Source organism: Octodon degus, unplaced genomic scaffold (genome assembly GCF_000260255.1).
Source record: "Octodon degus isolate 3935 unplaced genomic scaffold, OctDeg1.0 scaffold00002, whole genome shotgun sequence".
NCBI lineage: Eukaryota > Metazoa > Chordata > Mammalia > Rodentia > Octodontidae > Octodon > Octodon degus.
In genome coordinates this window covers 34,830,831-34,849,284 of record NW_004524578.1, presented here as the reverse complement: position 1 = coordinate 34,849,284, position 18,454 = coordinate 34,830,831, and the positions used below count along the sequence as shown (strand labels likewise).

Below are 18,454 nucleotides of genomic sequence, written 5' to 3'. Positions count from 1 at the left end.
ACGGCGGAAGGTGGGCGACGTTCGTATCTTCTTCTTTTTGTGGCTGTGGATGCCTTTCAGCACGGCCTTTTTGGCCTTCAAAGCTTTTGCTTTGGCTTCAGCTTTGGGCGGGGCAGGGGCTTCCTTCTTTGCTTTCGGCGCCATCTTGGTAAAAAGGCTCCGGCTTTACTTCTTATATTTCGTTTTTATACTCTTCTGCTGGATGGTTAAGACCAAGGTAAAGCAGGACCTATGCAACAAGATCTAACTGTTTTCTTAACATGGCATAAAAATTATACTAAAGGTTATTTATATGGGACATTTCAGTGTACTCCTGGGTTTTAACATGTTATGTACTTAAAGCCCCTGTATTAGATGAGAATTCTGAGGCCAGCACAGATTAAGAATTTCCTGAGGTATGTATCAAGTAAAACAGTGGGAGTTCCTAACTCCCACTGTAGTGTGATTTCCAGCATACCATGAAACTTCTTATAAAAAACCCCAATGAATTAGGTAACAAAACGTCATACCTTAGAACAAACTGCATCATCAGTACTATACAGAAGTGGGCAGATGTCTTGTAAATGTAAGCTGATGCCATCAACAGCAGCATTATCTCTGATGTAGCAGTTGATAAGAGAAGCAATCAAGGCCCCTGTGAGCTCTTTGTCCCTGATTACCAGATCTTTGAAGGTGGTGATCTTCAACTGCTCTTGAACCTCCTGGAAGGATAACAGAAAATCATTTCTCGCTATCAAAATTGCAGAAATGTATTCTCACACAGTATAAAATTTTTAATAACTTAAAATTACCTAATCATTAACAGTTACTCAGAATAGGGCTGGAGCATTCAGCCCAGTCTTAGAGTGCTTAACTACCATATAGAAAACCTTAAGTTCAATCCTAAGCACCAAAAATAAAACACACACTAAACTATAGAAAAAAATTTTGTTTTTATAAATTAGTACATATTTGCTGTACTATACATAATAATTAAATTTTTCATGTGGAGTTGATACATGTTCATAACACATTTTAATTCTTTTCAACCCCTCCTTTTCCACCTTCCCTATAGAAACAATTCTTGCACCTTGCATAAAATTATTTAGAGTTGGAAAGCAACTGACGGTAGGTCTAATTAAAACTTCTCAGGCTGGCCACATAGCTCAGTGGACTAAAACGCCTGCTTAGGCAGACACAGTGACCAGGGTTCGATACCCTGGCATGCTGTGGAGGCCCTGCCCACAGGGTGTGCTGAGAGAGCAAATGAGACTGGGTGTGGTGGTGTGCGCCTGTAATCCCAGCACTTGGGAAGCTGAACACAGGAGAATCACTAAGAGTCCAATGTGTGTAGTGAGATCCTGTAGACCCTGTACTAAATACATTAAAAAATAAAAATAAGGGGCCAGGGAGATGGCTCAGTAGAATAAGCGCTTGCCTGGCAAATGCAAGGGCCTGAGTTCAACCCCCGGTCCTGCAAATAAATAAATAAATAAATAAATAAATACCTCATTTTAAACATGAGGAAAGTTAAGTCAAAATACAGCCAGGTTACTTACTTTGTTACAACCAGGAAAATATAATCATTTGCTTACATTTTTGAAAATCTTGAACTTACATTTTATTTTTTCCAAAATAATACTGGAATTCTATTATTTGAGACCTTCTAACACTGGAACAAGATCTGCATTTTGAACATGTAAGAATTATGAAGTATTATTATGATTTATATTACAGTAAAATATTCTATTTAACGGTACAAAATTTTCCTTTTCCAAATTTCAACAAATAACAAAACTGTGTTCAAAGGCTTTTTTTGAGGAACTGGGGATTGAATTCAGGCCCTAGCGCTTATTCTACTGAGCTATCTCCCCGGCCCTGATCAAATTTTAATCTGTATTCTATGCACATATAATTGGTGATGCAAAGAAGACAGTTTTGATGATGGGTCACAAACAATTTCTTGGCTCAAAAACTATCTACATTACACTTATAACCTGAAAATCATTCTACCTAGCTTGGAAAGCAAAATTGCTTCCCTAACAAGGATGAATTTTTAAAACAGGAAAAAAAAAAAAAGTATGTGCTTAAAGTAACCCTCAAGGGGCTGGGGAGATGGCTCAGTAGAATAAGCAGTTGCCTGGCAAGCACAAGAGCCTGAGTTCAATCCTTGGTTCCAGGAAAAAAAAAAAAAAAAGTAACCCTCAAAATAGCAAATGAGAAATAAAAAAAATCAAACTATACTCAACAGACATTAATGAAAAGAAGTGGAGACCAACTTTAGGTTTGAAAACTTGGTATGTAAGAAATAAGACTTAAGTATTTAAGTTAATCACATACCCTTAGAGGTCAAGAAAAAATATTTATAAAATTATGGTCAATAACTGGATGGAACTGCCATTTAGAAAATGACCATTCTGGCCAGGTCTGATAATAATGCCTGTAATCCCAGCACTCAGGAGGCTGGGGCAAGAGGATCAGCGCAAGTTAAAGGCCAACCTGGGCTACATAATGAGTTCAAGGCCACCCTTAATGACATAGCCAAGACCCTGTGTCTCAAAAAAAAAAAAAAAGTTTTTTTTTTTTCTTTTTCTTTTTCTTTTTTCCTTCTGTATTTTAGGGAAGTGTCAACATGGTGTTCAGGGTCTCACTACTAGATCAGACTTGTCATTCTCTTGTTTACAGCCTCCCAAGGGCTGGGATTACAGGCAGGCGCCAGCACTCCTACTCTCAATTGCTGTCTCAGCGTGCCTCAGGGGCGAGGCTGGCATGGCAGGCCCAGGGATCGAATCCACTGAGCTTTAATCCACTGAGCTTTTTGGCTGGCCCTATCATTTTGTAATTGTAAATGAAATACCAATTCAGGTGGCAATTATCAACTGATAACAAAAATTTGACTAAACCCTAACAAAAATTTACAATAGCAGTACTGGATTTATATCCGGAATACAGCACTCAACCTTAGTGTCACGAAAAAGTATGATTACCAAACCTTCTGTGTCTCCTTACATAGCCTGATTAACTAACTACTACCCAAGAAGAATTTCTACAGTCTAGCTACTCAGGAGGATGAGGTGGAGGATCTGGAATCTCCAGCAGCCTAAACAATGTAGCAAGACTCCATTTCAGGGTGGGTTGGGGATTTCTTTTGGCCCTCAGACAAACCTGTATCTAATCAAGCCTATGTAGACTTCACTTTCTTTTTATAGAACAAACAAGTGATAAGAGAACAAATTTACTATGAGAATGGCAACAACTTTAGGCTACTTAACATGCTCCAAGACTAATGATCTGGTTTCCACATGGCAATAGCAAGGAAATAAAAGCAAAAATTGTTCTGGATTAGAAGAAAATTCAGGGCCAGGGAGATAGCTCAGGACAATAAGCGCTTGCCTCACAAGCACAAGGGCCTGAGTTCAATCCCCGGTTCCGCCAAAAAACAAAAACAGAAACAAAAAAAAAGAGGTTTACAAGAAATGGCAAATGTGTTGAGTGAATGAAATAACCTTTAAGATAATGAGAAAAAAATATATTATTTTAGATGCTGTGAAATAATTTTGGTGAAATGATACTGTTATTATTAAAAGAAATGTCCATCTTATTAAAGAAAAAAAACAACTCAATATATAGTATTAATAGGACTAAAACAAATGTCTAAGATCTATTCTCAAAAACTTAGTAAAGAAAAAGAAAAAAGATTAGATTTTTTTTTGCCCTTTGCCTGGCAAGCGCAAGGGCCTGAGTTCAATCCCCTGTTCTGCCAAAAAAAAAAAAATTTTAAAAAAAACAGAATTTGTAGAATTTGCTGTGTTTGTAAGGTAATTTAAAATTGTTTACAATAAAGGTATGAATACATTCTTTATTGAAAGATCCTAACATGTAGATGAGCATCAATCAAATATTATTGTGCTTAAAACAGATTCAAATGAAGACAGCAAGAGAAATTACTGCAATCATAAATATCTGTAAAGTAGGAATGTTTAATTTAGGTTGGAACCCTCAAAATTATATGCAAAAATTTATGTGAATGTGGCTGTATGTATTTCGTTGTGTGGACAGAAAGCTTTTATCAGATTTCCCAAAGAGATCTGTAACCCAAATAATGGTTAAATCCTCTTGAGGGTCAGGGATGTAGCTCTCGCCCACCTGGCAAGCGCAAGGTCCTGAGTTTGATTCCCATTACCAAAAAAGTATAGATACAGACATTTCTCTTTGGATCTTTGGTAAAGTAAAACTACATTCACATACCAAATATAAAGTTCTGATACTAAAAAGTTTATGCCTTTGACAAAGTTTCAAATTTTCCTTGAGTTTTGCATTTTTGTGCAATTGTACTATAACATAAACTTTATCATTACCTACATGCTTTCCAAATCCAGGTGTAAGACTAAAAATCATCAAATGAAAATAAACTTAGTATTAATACTATGATCTTAAAAGAAAAAAACACAAACCTTACCTTCTGGAGTTCCCCTACAATGACAGTAAATTGATGTTCACAAAGAAGTTTCCATAAAGCCAGAGCCTGGTATGATTTTCGAACCAACTGCTGAATTGCCTGAAGCGAAACCTTTTCACTCAGTTGAGCCTCTAGAGATAAAATACAACTCATGAGATTTTACAGTGACACTGACTGACCTATTTCATTTCAAATAAAAACTACAGTTAAGGTTGAAATCACCACTATTGTTTTTATGCTGTCATAGGTAACCAAGATCATGAGCTGTTACAGTCAGTGTTTTTTTCTCAATTAAAAAAAAAACTTTTTTAAAATTTGGTACAGTGTCTCACTATGCAGTGGTCTCACCACCCAGCTTGGACTCGTAGTGATCCTCATTTTCAGCTTTCCCAGGGCCGGGATTATAGGTGTGTGTCACCATGCCAGGTCTTGATGGCCTGCTCAATGTGTCTGGGGGCATGGCCAGCACAGCATGTGGTGCCAGGAATCGGACCGTCTCTGGTTGCCTAAGCAGGCACTTAGTCTGCTGAGCTATACGACTGGCCCTTCAGTAAAAACTGTATTCAGGTTTTCATCTTCAAAGTATATACATGTGCATCTGTGCATGTACATATTAAAAAAAAAGCCATTCCTTTTTAAGAATTATCCCATTGCTTTTCTCAGAGTTATAAGTTTACAGGCTACCCATACTGACAAATATAAATCAAGTTCTTTTAAATTTACTGCTGAACAGTTCTCATGTCAAAATATCAGTCTTAAAAAAAAAATCAGTCTGACGCATTTTCCACTAAAGGACATTAGAATGTTTCCAGTGTTTTGCTACCAAAACAATACAATAAACATCCTTAAACACGGTCTCCTGGGAAGTATAACCAAGACTGCTGAAGACTGATTATTTCATACTCTAAATACACAATGGCAGATCATGAAATCAACTGAGTCAGTCATGACACACTTTTCATTTTCATGATTTTTACCAGCCCCCGCGCCCTTTTCTGCGGTACTGGGGATTGAACTCAGGAACTTGTGCTGTGCTTGCCAGGCAAGTGCTTATTCTACTGAGCAATCTCCCGGGCCCTACCAGACCATTTTGATGCGTCTTCTCTTTTCTTCTTTGTAAGATATTGAAAAGTAGATCCTACACATTGTTGTTTTAGTCCTACATATTTTATATCATGTATTTCTTTAATAAGATGGACATTTCCTTGAATAACAACATCATTATCACACCAAAACTAAAATTATTTGACAGCATCTAAATAATAAATTTTTAGGTAGCAAGTACATTGAAATGAAAAAGGAAAGAAAAATTAAGAGTATAAGCAGGTTTCAAAAAAAAGTGTAGAGCAGGTAGGCCAATGCTCTGCTAGACTGAGGTGGGAGATCATAGGTTTAAGTCTGCTCTGGACAATTTAATAATTTAGAACCTGGGTGTGGGGTGAGGAGGACTGAGGATATACCTTAGTTTAAAAGCCCCGAGTTCAATCCCAGGTATCACAAAAAAAAAAAAAAAAAAAAAAAAAAGGTGAATATGTAGGAAATTTGTTTGAGTTTATAAAATTGTAAACATCTGAGTAGGGCTGTAGCTTAGTTGTCATCATTTCGGTTTGTTTGTTTGTTGCAAGGGAAACAAAATAATACAAGACACATTTTATAATAGTATTGTATAATCAATCACTGAAGAATCATATATAAGAAGTATAGGAAATCTGTCCACACACTAACACTAAAGACTTCAGCTGAGGGCCTAGACCCTAATATCCTGCATGAGTCCAGCTGAAAACCTAGAGCTCATAACAATGCCTCCCACAAGTTCAACTAAAGGCCTAGAGCCCACAACAAAGTCTCATGCAGATCCGCTTCATGGATCTGTGCTAGAAAGGCCCAAAGGTCAGTGGTGGACACTAGGAGGTTCATGCCAGCAGGATGATGGAGCTGTGCTAGCAAGCTCAGGGGTCTAAACTGGAGCTAGGAGGTGATGCTCAAGGTAAGCACCACAGCTCCCCGCAAAGTACCACAGTCATCCTTAGCAACAGTGAGGTCTCGCGCTCCTCGAGCAATGAGAAAAGCCAGTTCACATCAGGAAAACCAATGTAACAAGCTTCTCCATGAGACTGAGCAGTACACTATCTTCCCTTCGGAGGCAGGAAGTGATGCTCAAGAGGAAGACCAAAGCTTCTCCAAAGTTCATCGGGAAAGCCAGCATGACAAGGGCCTCCAGCAGAAAAGAACAACAGAACTAGCAGCTTCCAACAGCTCCAACAACTTCTCCAAACTGCATCTCTAACAATGTTCTGGCAGCTTCTCCTGTTCTGCCTTTTACGCTGCTGGCAAAACTCTCAGGTGGGGTTCCCACACCCAGTACCATGCTAGTTTAACTCAGATGGATGTAATAAGTTGAACACCAGTTAGAAAGCCATTACAAGAGGGTTTGCTTATTTGCATGTGCAAAGCCCCAAGTTTAATCCCCACACTTAAAAACAACTCCCCCCACCAAAAAAAAGTCATGGTCAAGTCACAATGAAAAGTGTATATTATGTATACATATCACAGTACAAAGAAAGAAGTTGGATGAAGACTGGGATATTAAAAAAAAAAAAAAAAAAAAAGACTGGGGTATGATATATACCTAGAAATAAGATTTCTGGTTTTAAGTATGTATAAGCCAAGAGTGATGGTCCATGCCCCTAATCTCAACCCTTGGGAAGCTGAAGCAAAAGGATCACGTTGGTTTAATTTGTACACATCCTTACTAATGCTTAATACTAAGCATAAGGCTTTCCTAAACAAGTTCTGACAAAAAAAAAAGAAAAAATTACAAAATGATAAACAGGAAATTAGGATGAGAAACAAGGGAACACATTAGCTTGGGACAAAAGAAATGGCTGGGTTTCACTTAAGAAACATCTATTAGCCAGACTAACTGGTTCCAGTAACAGAAGTCAAAAGAGGGCTGGTTAGATGGCTCAGTGGTCTAAAGCACCTACTTAGAACAAGCTTAGCAAAGCACAGGGACCATGGTTCAATCCCCCAGCACCACATGCCAGCCAGCCCTGCCCCCTGGTGGGCTGAGCTGGCCACACACACACACACACACACACACACACACAAAAAAAAAAAAAAAAAAAAAAAAAAAAAAAAAAAAAAAAAAAAAAAAAAAAAAAGTAAGAAAAAATTGAGGCCAGCCTGGGCTGAATAATGTGTTTGAACAGCCTGGACTACATAGTAAGACACTGTCTCCAAAACAAATTCATCAGACAAACTAGATCTTAGAAAAATTTATTATTCTAATCTATATGTGGAACAACTGAATACAAGGATTTCTCTTATTCTTTCTTAGAATTTGTATTAGATGAAAAACAGCCAAATATTTACTTCACAGCTTTACAAAAAGTTGTATCACAAAGCACTGGGCAAATGCAAACCAAAATTACACTGAGACTGCATGAGCAGAGGGCCCCTTTGTTAATCCCCAGATCTCACACACAAAAAGGAAAGCATGTTAAATGAAATAGGCCAGCGACAACAGAAAGTGTGACGATAGTGGCCAGGGATGAAGATAGAAAACTGGGAAGTAATTATTTGTAGGATATAGAGTTTCACTCTAAAAACATGAAAAAAAGTTGGAGATGGATAGTGATAACTACACAACGAAACAGTTAAAATGGTAAATTTATGGTAGATATATATAATTAGAGTTAAAAAAAGAATAAAACATGTATCATGTTTTAGGTGTTGTAAGGGACAAAATGTTGTAAGCTAAAAGAGCTATAGAAATAAATGATTTTTTTAAAATAAATGATTTTAACAACGTTCCATTTTCCCAATCACATCAGTTATATTTCAATTAAAAAAATGTTATCAAGCTGGGCATAATAGTACACATCTGTAATCCCAGCACTTGAGAGGCTAAGGCAAGCTGTGAGTTCAAGTCCAGCCTAGGATACATAGTGAAAACCTGTCTCCAAAAAAAGATTTGTTACAAGACAAACTAGATCTTACTGAAAGCAGCCCACTATTTATCTCCTATTCAACTAATTGCAGTCATGTAGATGTAACTGATCAGAAGCAATAATTTACCATGAAACTTTCTCTGGAGATCCTGTTGCATCTGCTGAGTATTTTCAGGACGCATAAATCCTATCAGCCTCTGCTGAACTCTAGCAGTAGTCCTAAAACAAAAATACAGAATTACGTGTGTAGCAGCTTTATTAAGAGATAACTCAGACACTATACAATTTAAACAGTTAAAACATACAATTTTTAAAACTGTATTCACATGATCATCTCAATAGATGCAGAAAAACCCTTTGACAAAACCCAATACCATTCATGATAAAAATACATAAGGACCTTACCTCCAACCTATACAAGCCATTTATGACACACCCACTGCCAATATCATTCTAAATGGGGAAAATCTGAAAACGTTCCTTCTAAAATTAGGAACAGGTGGGGGTGTCCACTCTCACCACTCTTGCTCAACACATTATCTTAAATTTGATCCAGAGCATCAGGGAAGAAAAAGAAATACAAGATGTAAAATTAGGAAAGAAGAGTCAAACTATGTATCTTTATTGGTAGATGACATGATACTCTATAAAAGACACAAAAACACCATAACTCCAAATTCATAACTCATAATTCACCAAATTGGCAGGATACATAAATCAATAAATACAAATCAACAGTATTCATGTATACCAACAATGAACCTACCAAGAAAGAAACAAACAAAAGATCCCATTCATGGTAGCTTCAACAGAAACATGAAAGAATCTAAGTGAGAAATCTTTATAATTAAAATTGTAGTGCTCTTTAAAAAAAAAAAGAATAATTAAAATGGAAATACGAAAATAAAGACCTCTAATGTTCCTGGATAAGCAGAACCATTATTATTAAAAGACCACATGATCAAAATGATACAAAGATTTAAGGCAATTCCAAGGAAAACACCAAGAGCATTTCTCTCAGAACTAGAAGAAAATACTCCTAAAATGTGCATGGGAGACTTCTGGGAAGATGGTGGAGTAAGCAGCAGACAGAGCCTCTCTTCAGATCTGTTGCCCAGATACTGGAATACAGCAACACAAAGAAGAGAGGAGGTAAGTGGGTCCTCTGGATCCAGAAAGCATCTGAAGCAAGAATTGAAGCCCACAGGGAGAATGAAGACTAACTTCAATGAAGGGGGTGGAGGGTGGCACCTTATCCCTGAGTTGGGACTCATTATGCAGCAGGAGTGGTTCAAACCTGTGGACACACGGCGACTCCTGGCAACCCAAGAAGCCTCCACAGATAGATACAGCAGTGTAACACAGGATCAGACACCAAGGACTGCTCTGGCTGCTGAGTGGAGCAGATCTGGCTGTTCCTTGGGAGAGGGTGACTGGCTGGCAGCCATGTTGGAGAGAGGCCAACTCAGAACTCAAAGAGTTGAGGTCAAGTCTGCAAAGCATGTACTGGTGCTATGGGTTGAAAGGGTCTGGTCTCGGCCTGAACTTAGGTGGAAATATAGGTGATGTCTCGCTGAGATTATCCACAATCCTGCCCTGTAGCTACTGCTGGTTTGTTGGGATAAATCAACACAGTTCTGAACTCCTGTCTCCATTATCTACTAGTGACAGCAGAGACAAACCTGGAACTAGCTTTCTTTTCTGTTTTTTCTTTGATCTTGTATGAGTGTGAATATGGTTTTTTAGGCCTTTTTTTCTTTCTTTGTGGTTGTTCCTCTGTTCTGTACTTCCTTTTCTTTTTTCCCTCTTTTTCTCCTGTGTTCTGCAACTATCTCCTAAAGTGTGAGATCTTTCTTGTTCTCCAGCCTTGCTGCTAATCTCTTCCTCTTCTATTTCTCTATTCTCTACCCCACCACCTCTTCTAAATTTTCTGACAGTAAAACTGACATTTTTTTTTTTTGCAGAACCAGGGATTGAACTCTGGTCCCTGCGCTTGCCAGGCAAGCGTTTATACCAGAGCTATCACCCCAGCCCCAAAACTGGCATATTGAGTGCCTACTTACTGCGCAAAATTCTCTGCTTTGTTTTAAATGTTATTACATAAATACAAATACAGCTCACACGGTTAAAGGTGGCAAATAGTTACCACAGTTCGTTATATTCTAGGCTGTGTTTGATGCTACTGTTACAGTTGATTGTACCACTTCAGCCAAGGTAACATAACTGCTTTAATCAGTTGTTTTTCCTAGTCTGACAAGACTGAGATTGCCTAAGGGTCATCAACAAGACATAGGTCAGTGCCAAAGAACCAGGAGCTAGGCCAAATAAGCAGCAACTTCTCATCCTGAATAAATTGAAGAGGTAGGATCTCCCAAGGGACTCAAAACCCAAAAGCTAGCTATACCAGGAAGACATGGATAAAGATTTTGAATACAGTGAATACTACTCAGACATAAAGAAAGCTTGAGACATTTTTAGTTAAACAGATGTACTCTGTACTCTGAGACCATACTGTTAAGTGAAATAAATAAGAAACACGGGTGTAAATATCCCATTGTTTCTCTGGTGTGAGAAACTGAAAATGTTAAGGATCAAAATGCACAGCATATATTGGGAAGAAAAAAGGGCAAGGAAGAAAAACAAAAATTTCAAATGAACAGCATATCATTTACAAGAGGAAAGAGAGTCGGGCATTATACCTTTTCTTTGTAACATAATTTGTGGAAAAAAAAATGGTATAAAATATACATGAAGGTCTCTGGAAGAAATGTTCTATTACCTTATAATTCTGTACCTATTAGGCAATAAAAAGGAATACAGTGGTTTTTTATTTTTTATTTATTTTTTTTGCGGAACTGGGGAGTGAACTCAGGCCCTTGCGCTTGCCAGAGAAGCGCTTATTCCACTGAGCCATTTCCCCGGCCCCATGCAATATATAATTAACACATACTATAACATAAATCTCAAACGTGCTAAATGAGAGACACACAACTCAAAGACTATACACTATTTGACAGTGGTGGCGAACTTAAGGCCACAGTGAGCACACGGTGCCCTCTCTGTAAGCAGGCAAGGCAAGCTGCCACAAAATCAATAGTGTTAAGTTGTTTAAACCTCAGGATTCAGGTTTAATTTTTTTTTTTTTTTTTCTTCAGAACCGGGGATTGAACTCAGGCCCTTGTGCTTGCCAGGCAGGCACTTATTCTACTGAGCCATCTCCCCAGCCCCTCGGGTTTAATTGCAGCATATTGTAAATACTTTATCACCTTGTGGCTTTTTTAAAAAGTGGACTTTAGTTTGCATTTGGGCAGTCAATCTCTGAAAGGTGTGCCACCACTGGTATATGATTTCATTTATATGAAATGTCAAGAATCAGCAAATTCACAGTAAGTAGTAATTAAGGCTAAAGTGGAAGCAAACAAGGACTGCAAATGTGCAAGAGCATGATCTGGAACTGAATCATGCTGATGGATACAGAATTCTGTTTATTTATGAACAGTCGTTGAACTGAACATTTAAAATGCATGATTTTTTTTTTTTTTAAATGTATGGGGGGGGGCCTGGTGAGATGGCTCAGTGGTCTAAAGCACCTACTTGGAACAAGCTTAGCAAGGCACGAAGGGACTGCAGTTCGATCCCCCAGCACCACATGCCAGCCAGCCCTGCCCCCTGGTGGGCTAAGCTGGCCACACACACACACACACACACAAAAAAAAAAAAAAAAAATGTATGGGGTATAGGGTCTCACTACGCAGCTCAAAAAGTGATCCTCTAGTTTTCAGCCTCCCCAGTGCTAGAACTACAGGCATGAGTCACCACGCCCAGTCCTGGTAGCCAGCTCAGCATGCCTAGGGTGGGGTTGCTACTGCATGTGGTATCAGGGATCAAATCTGGGTCCTTTCGCTTGCCTAGGCTGGTGCTTAGACTGCTAAGCTATCTCCGTAGCCTATATGCATGAATTTCATAGTACATAAACTATCTCAAAAACCAGGTTAAAATATTCCAATAATGGGCTGGGGAGATAGCTCAGTGGGCTAGGGTCTAAGAGCCTGCCTGGAAAGCGCCAAGGACTGGAGTTGGATCCCTAGTACCACATGCTGTGCTGGCCTGGCCAGCGAAACTGGGTATGGTGGTGCACTGGGGAAGCTAAGACAGGAGCATCACTGAGTCCCAGCTGCATAGTGACACCTTGTGCCAAATAAATGCATACAATTAAAAAAAAATCCCATATGAAGTGAAATCATTTCAATCAGGGATCCTAGGTTTCATCAAAATCAGAATATATATTAACCTAATTCTACTATGTCAAAAAATTAATTTCATCTCTCTAAAATGCAACAAGAGATTTTAAATCATTTTATCTAAAAGAACACAACAAAATAGAAACAGATGCTTTCTTAAAATTATTCCAAGGGAAAGCAGCTAGATTCAAGTTTATTTTGCCTGCTCCTGTTGACATACAATATCTAGTATTGGCTGGTCCAATGTGACAGAAAGTAGACTGTGTTGGCTAGGAAATGGAGACGACAGAGTCACTGCTAATGGGCACGGGGTCTTCTGGCATGATAAAAATGCTGTGGAAATCAGGAAACAGTGACAGTTATATTACCTTGTGAATATGGTAAAACCTACTGAATACACTTACAAGGATGACTGTATTAGTATATGAATCATATCTCAACAATAAAAAGTACAATGAAAAGCAAAAAGTAAAATCCTTTTGATTCTTACTTTGGATTTCCTAATGGTCCTCCTGCAAATTGAGAATTTTTATCGAGAAATTCCTGCAAACCTTTCAGTTCTTGTAGTACTGACTCCAGCAGTTGGGAGGGAACACTACTTTCAATCTGTAAGAAATTAAGAATTTTCGAAAGGTTTTTAAAAAATACTAAAAACAAAAAACAAACTAAAAATGCTTACTGATAAAGTGATACCTTCTCCATATAGTTGTAAATGTATTTATACAACTTGAACTTTGAGGTGGCCTATCTACACAAACAGAACAGTTCTTTCTTATATCAGTTCATATCTTGATCTGGATATCGTGCTGTGAAGGACGCTAATGTCCACACTTGCTCCAGTAAGACTGATGCATAATTTATATATTAAAAAATAAATATTTTGTTAACATCTTATCTTCTGTATTTTTAAAGGTCATTATCCAGACTGGAGTAAAGATCTCCAGCACACAAGGCTTCCTAATGTCTTTTTCTAGCTATCAGTCACTGCACCACTAAAGTAACCATTTCTACTTTACCATTAGATTAATTTTTCCAATGTATAAATTTAATATACAAGGGGCCGGGGAGATGGCTCAGTAGAATAAGTGCTTGCCTGGCAAGCACAAGGTTCTGAGTTCAAATCCTTGGTTCCGGGGGAAAAAAATTAATAAACCGTGATGCCTTGGTTGTCAAGCTCAATGTGTTCCAAGTTAATGTTCAAAGATCAAAAAGTTTGAGAACTAAGTATGTTTTTCCCATAAGAAATAATAGAAAAACCAAATAATTGGGTCTGAGGCTCAAAAATTGCACAATTCATTTTTCCAGGAAAATATATATATATAACAAACGTCTTTCTTGAACTCTATTGTGGTTCTCAGTTTTCCCTTTTCCCTTTAACACTGCTATCACAAACTTTCTCTGCAGACTTTTTTCTTCCAAATTTTGTTATTCAATCTTGAAGTTATTTTTTAAGAGAAGTATTACTATATCTGCCAGATAAATGTGTTCTTTGCCTTAGAAATGTAAGAGTATCACAGCTAAGATATTTGGAACCAGGCAGGCTGGTATATGTTTGTAATTCCTGTACTTTGGGAAGTTGAAACAGCCTGGGCCATTCAGAGACTCAGCAAGATCTTGTCTCGAAACAAACAAACAAATACAAAACCCAAAAAACCCAAGAGCAGCTGGGGATGTACTCAGTGTCAAGGCTCTGGTCTTATTCCCCATTACCAAAAATCTGGAACCTTTCTATTAAGAAAGAAAAAATGAAGTTTAAAATAAACTGTGCTCATATTCTATATCCATTAAAGAAATCTTCCTACTTGAATTTATAAATTACAGAGCTTTTAAAGATGTTTTCGCAAAGCAGTCTGAAAAGTATCTTAATGCATGGATATGCTGAGCCCAGAGTATTGCGTACATGTTCTGGGAGTATTGTATGCATGTTTTAAATAGTAAATTCTGAGTGAAGGTAAGTAATAGCATTGACTTACTCATCTTTCACAATAAGCTAACAAGGAGATGTGTTAGTCTTCCTGTTTCTTAAAATGTTAAGAAATTTAATCATCAAGCAGTTTTAAGTAATAGGGCTAAGGCTTACAGGATAGTTTGTTGGGCCAGAACACCAACATCTACATAAAATAATTATTGTTTACAATACCAAGAAATGTGAAAGAAAAATTTAATTATCCATTAATATAATCAATCAATTACATACAAACAATGGGATAATATTATACACACTTACTGCAGTGATCTCTCTATTGCCACTTTTGAATACTTTTTCCACAACTAAGCTAGCATCCCAAATGTTTCTGGAACAAAAAGTTATTTTAATGATTATGCTATAAATGACGAAACACAAGTACAATATTCAGTAAGTTCTTTTCTGTGGAATGTTAGTAGCTTTCTTCAGTTTTTAAAATGTAACAATAGTTTCATTACACAGGCATTCGGCTATGTAGAAAAGCAGGAAATAGGAAAAATTTCAAACCAAATATAACTTATTTCTGGTAGTGAAAAATTCCTGAAGATAAACCAAATCTCTGGATAATGAATTATAAACAGGGACCTTATAATGAAAAAGACCATAAGTTTATAGAGGTCGATCCTCAGTCACATTTTAAAGTGAACAATATGAATGAAAGCATACATGTCTAATTTAAGAAAAGTATACACTAGCCACGATAGCAAATGAGATGGTAGAGTGACTGCCAATACACGGCAATTTTATCCTTCCATATACCTATTTGTTTTTACAGTATGACTTTGGTAATTCATAAACATAGTATTATAGGGACTGGGGAGATGGCTCAGTGGAATAAGCACTTTCCTGGCAAGCGCAAGAGCCGGAGTTCAATCCCTGGTTCAAAAAAACCCAAAAAAACATAGTATTATGGTTTGTACTAGGTGCCCACTCTGAAAGTCTCATGTAGTCACTAGGGTGGGCTTCTAGATTTTGTGATGAACTTATGATCGCTGCTGGGATTATGGCTGTGAGTGCCACACACAGCCAGGGGCAGATAGCCTGAAAGCAACTTAAGTAAGGGAGAAAAAGGCTTGCTCTCCTCCTTTGCTGCTCTGCCACTGCTCCTCCCTTTTGGTTCTTGCGGTTTTGCCCTACGGCTGCCCTCTGCCACGTGGCACTCTGCCTTGGAGCCAGCAGAGTATACATTGAAACTTCCATAAATAAACCTTCCTTCCTTAATTCTGGGTGTCAGGTATTTTGTCTCAGCAAGGAGAGAAAAGTAACCGAGACACAGGAGAAGTCTATTTCACAACTCCTTAATCTGAGTGGGCCTTGAGATTTTCCTACCACCAAGCAAATGAAGTAGAAAAGTAAATGGGAGGCCAGTTCTGAGTGTAGGCCTTAAGAAGCTTTGCAAGTTTCTAGCCCTTCTCAAGGAACCCTTTCACCAGAAAGTGAAGAGAATGAAACCATGTGGACAATGGCTTATCTATCTCTGCAAAGGCTAGAACAGAGAAGCATGCTCTTAAACATGCAAGAACTGCACAAAGATAAAAAGAGCTCTTTCTAACCTTACAGCTGGCTGCATAGGCATGGGTGAAATGAACATGAACAGAACTTCTCATCTGACATCTAGATACATGTTGCTGAGTTATGGTATGGCTTGAAATGCTATATTATTAATACATCAGTATGTAATAAAGTAGTATTACATTATTAGGTTATCAACAGATATATTCTGATGCTACACACAATAAAACAGCAAGAAAAATATATAGATAATATAAAGACCAAATGACAGAAAATCTCATCAATGAAAGGGAGGGTAAAAGTAATAAGAAAATTTAACAAATAAATGATGTCTCAAATTTGTTAAAAATATTTCACTATTCCAAATAGCAAATGATGAGCACCAGCCACAGCCTACTTACCCCATGATTCGAGAAAAGTAAATACAAATACCATTGTGCTTTCCAGAGTACACAATCTCTGGTCCAGTCACACCACTCAGACTTGTGGCCTGTGTTGCTGGGTTGCCCACAGGACAAACTGGAGTTGACATGGCAGGAGACTGGATACCTTAAATACACATAACCACAAAGCACTTTAAGATACTACTCTAAAAATTAAGAATTCTCAATATGCAAAGTTTGTTGCATGTGGACACGAAAAATAATGGAATAAATACCTATGTTAATTCATTTTGCTTCATAAAAAGGGACAATGTGACTTGATGCATTCTTTCAGGCAGATTTTCAAGTGCTGGCAATGCAGAATGAAAGGAAAAAAAAAAAAAAACAAAAACCCCAAACCAACAAATCCCTTGGCAATCACTGCTCCTAACATTACGAATAAAAAAATAATTACAGGGCCCAGCTAAGTGCTGATATTCCTAAGCACATTATTACAGGAACTCTTAAATAAAAGCATTCAGGCCAAATGCCAATACCTGCTTGGACATCACTTCTATTAAATGACATTTTTCGCAAGGATTAGGCAAGGTGCATCTTCTTTTCACAAAATACAACAATAAAGATACTAACATATAAAGTTCGTTCTTCAAAAATAACAGTAGCAATCCAAAACCGAGAAAAGGGTACCTTGAGATGGTGTTCCCAAAAAGGCTGGATTAGGATAGGGACTACCACTCGGAACAGGAGAGCCTAACAAAAGGGAAGAACATAAAATTTATAAAATAAACTCCCCATATTTTGAATCTGATCATAGACACAGAACCTGTATTTAAGCACAAGTAAGTAGAATCACCAATGATACATTCAAGAATTAGGGACTCACCTCTTTTTCCAATAACTTTCCCCATAACCCTCATAATGAAGGAACACTGACACTGGAATTGTTATTGAATCATGTGTATCTTTCCCTTTTAACAGGCCCATTTTAACAAACTGAATGCTGTAAATATTATTGGTTCAATCTATTTCATTACACAGAATACATATAAGCTACTGATTTATCACCAATAATATAGCAGTCATAAAATACAACGAAAAACTATTTAATCATCGCAAAATTTATAAAATTCAAACTATTAAAAGTTGCATTTCAATGTTTTATACTCACTAGAACAAACAGGAATCCCCAAGATGGGACCAACATTACTTGGAGTGGGAAGAGTAGTTGGAAATCTCATCTGTGCTTCACCACCGTATCTATTTGAGTGAGAACAGAAGCTGAGTCCAGTAAAATTAATTATTTTAAAAACTATACAGGAGGGGGCCGGAGAAATAGCTCAGTAGAATAAGCGCTTGCCTGGCAAGTGCAAGGGCCTGAGTTCAATCCCCGGTTCCGGGAAAAAAAAAAAAAAAAAAAAAAAAAAAAAAAAAAAACCTTTTAAAAAAACCTTTTAAAAAAACCAAAAAACACATGGGACCTTCCACGCTCGCCAGATTCTACTTCAGCAGGTACCCAGGCCTACCATATCTGTGTGAGATCTTCAGGGCCCGCCGGATTCTACCCCATCAGACAGGCCTGGTGTGGAACCCTGCAGCAGAATTCTGTGCAGACTATCAAGGGGTGAGACCCACCCAACTAAGCCAGGAGCAGAACATCTTGCCAGAGGGGTATAGCGGATTCACTTCTAAGGGCTGCAGCAGGAAGAAGTGGAGTACAGCAGCCAGACCCAAGACAGGACCACCTGGATGAGTTCAAATTTGCTAGATATGGACCCGGTAAGCTGAGACACTTTGCTAGACTGAGATCTATGAGAGCATCCTCTCTCTTACTGGCTCCACTGAGAGAGGTGGCCAACAGGCAACTAGGGTGAACTAGTCTGCCTGGAAGACTACAGGTACAAAAGGGGAGGTGATCAGACAGAACTTACAGGAACTAATTTAAGTACAAATTCCCAATCTAA

General features: G+C 37.9%; 1 protein-coding gene across 1 annotated transcript in view; it reads right to left on the bottom strand.

Annotated features, from left to right (window-relative positions):
• Positions 1–18,454, bottom strand: part of Nup155 (nucleoporin 155) — a 79,090-nt gene that overhangs the window by 20,783 nt on the left and 39,853 nt on the right. Inside the window, exons 13-20 of the mRNA XM_023712731.1 lie at positions 17,662–17,750; positions 17,181–17,243; positions 16,512–16,659; positions 14,860–14,926; positions 13,123–13,238; positions 8,519–8,610; positions 4,439–4,569; positions 510–701 (exon numbers count right to left, since the gene is read on the bottom strand). Coding sequence (XP_023568499.1) covers positions 510–701; positions 4,439–4,569; positions 8,519–8,610; positions 13,123–13,238; positions 14,860–14,926; positions 16,512–16,659; positions 17,181–17,243; positions 17,662–17,750 — 898 coding nt within the window. The remainder of the gene's footprint in view (positions 1–509; positions 702–4,438; positions 4,570–8,518; positions 8,611–13,122; positions 13,239–14,859; positions 14,927–16,511; positions 16,660–17,180; positions 17,244–17,661; positions 17,751–18,454) is intronic.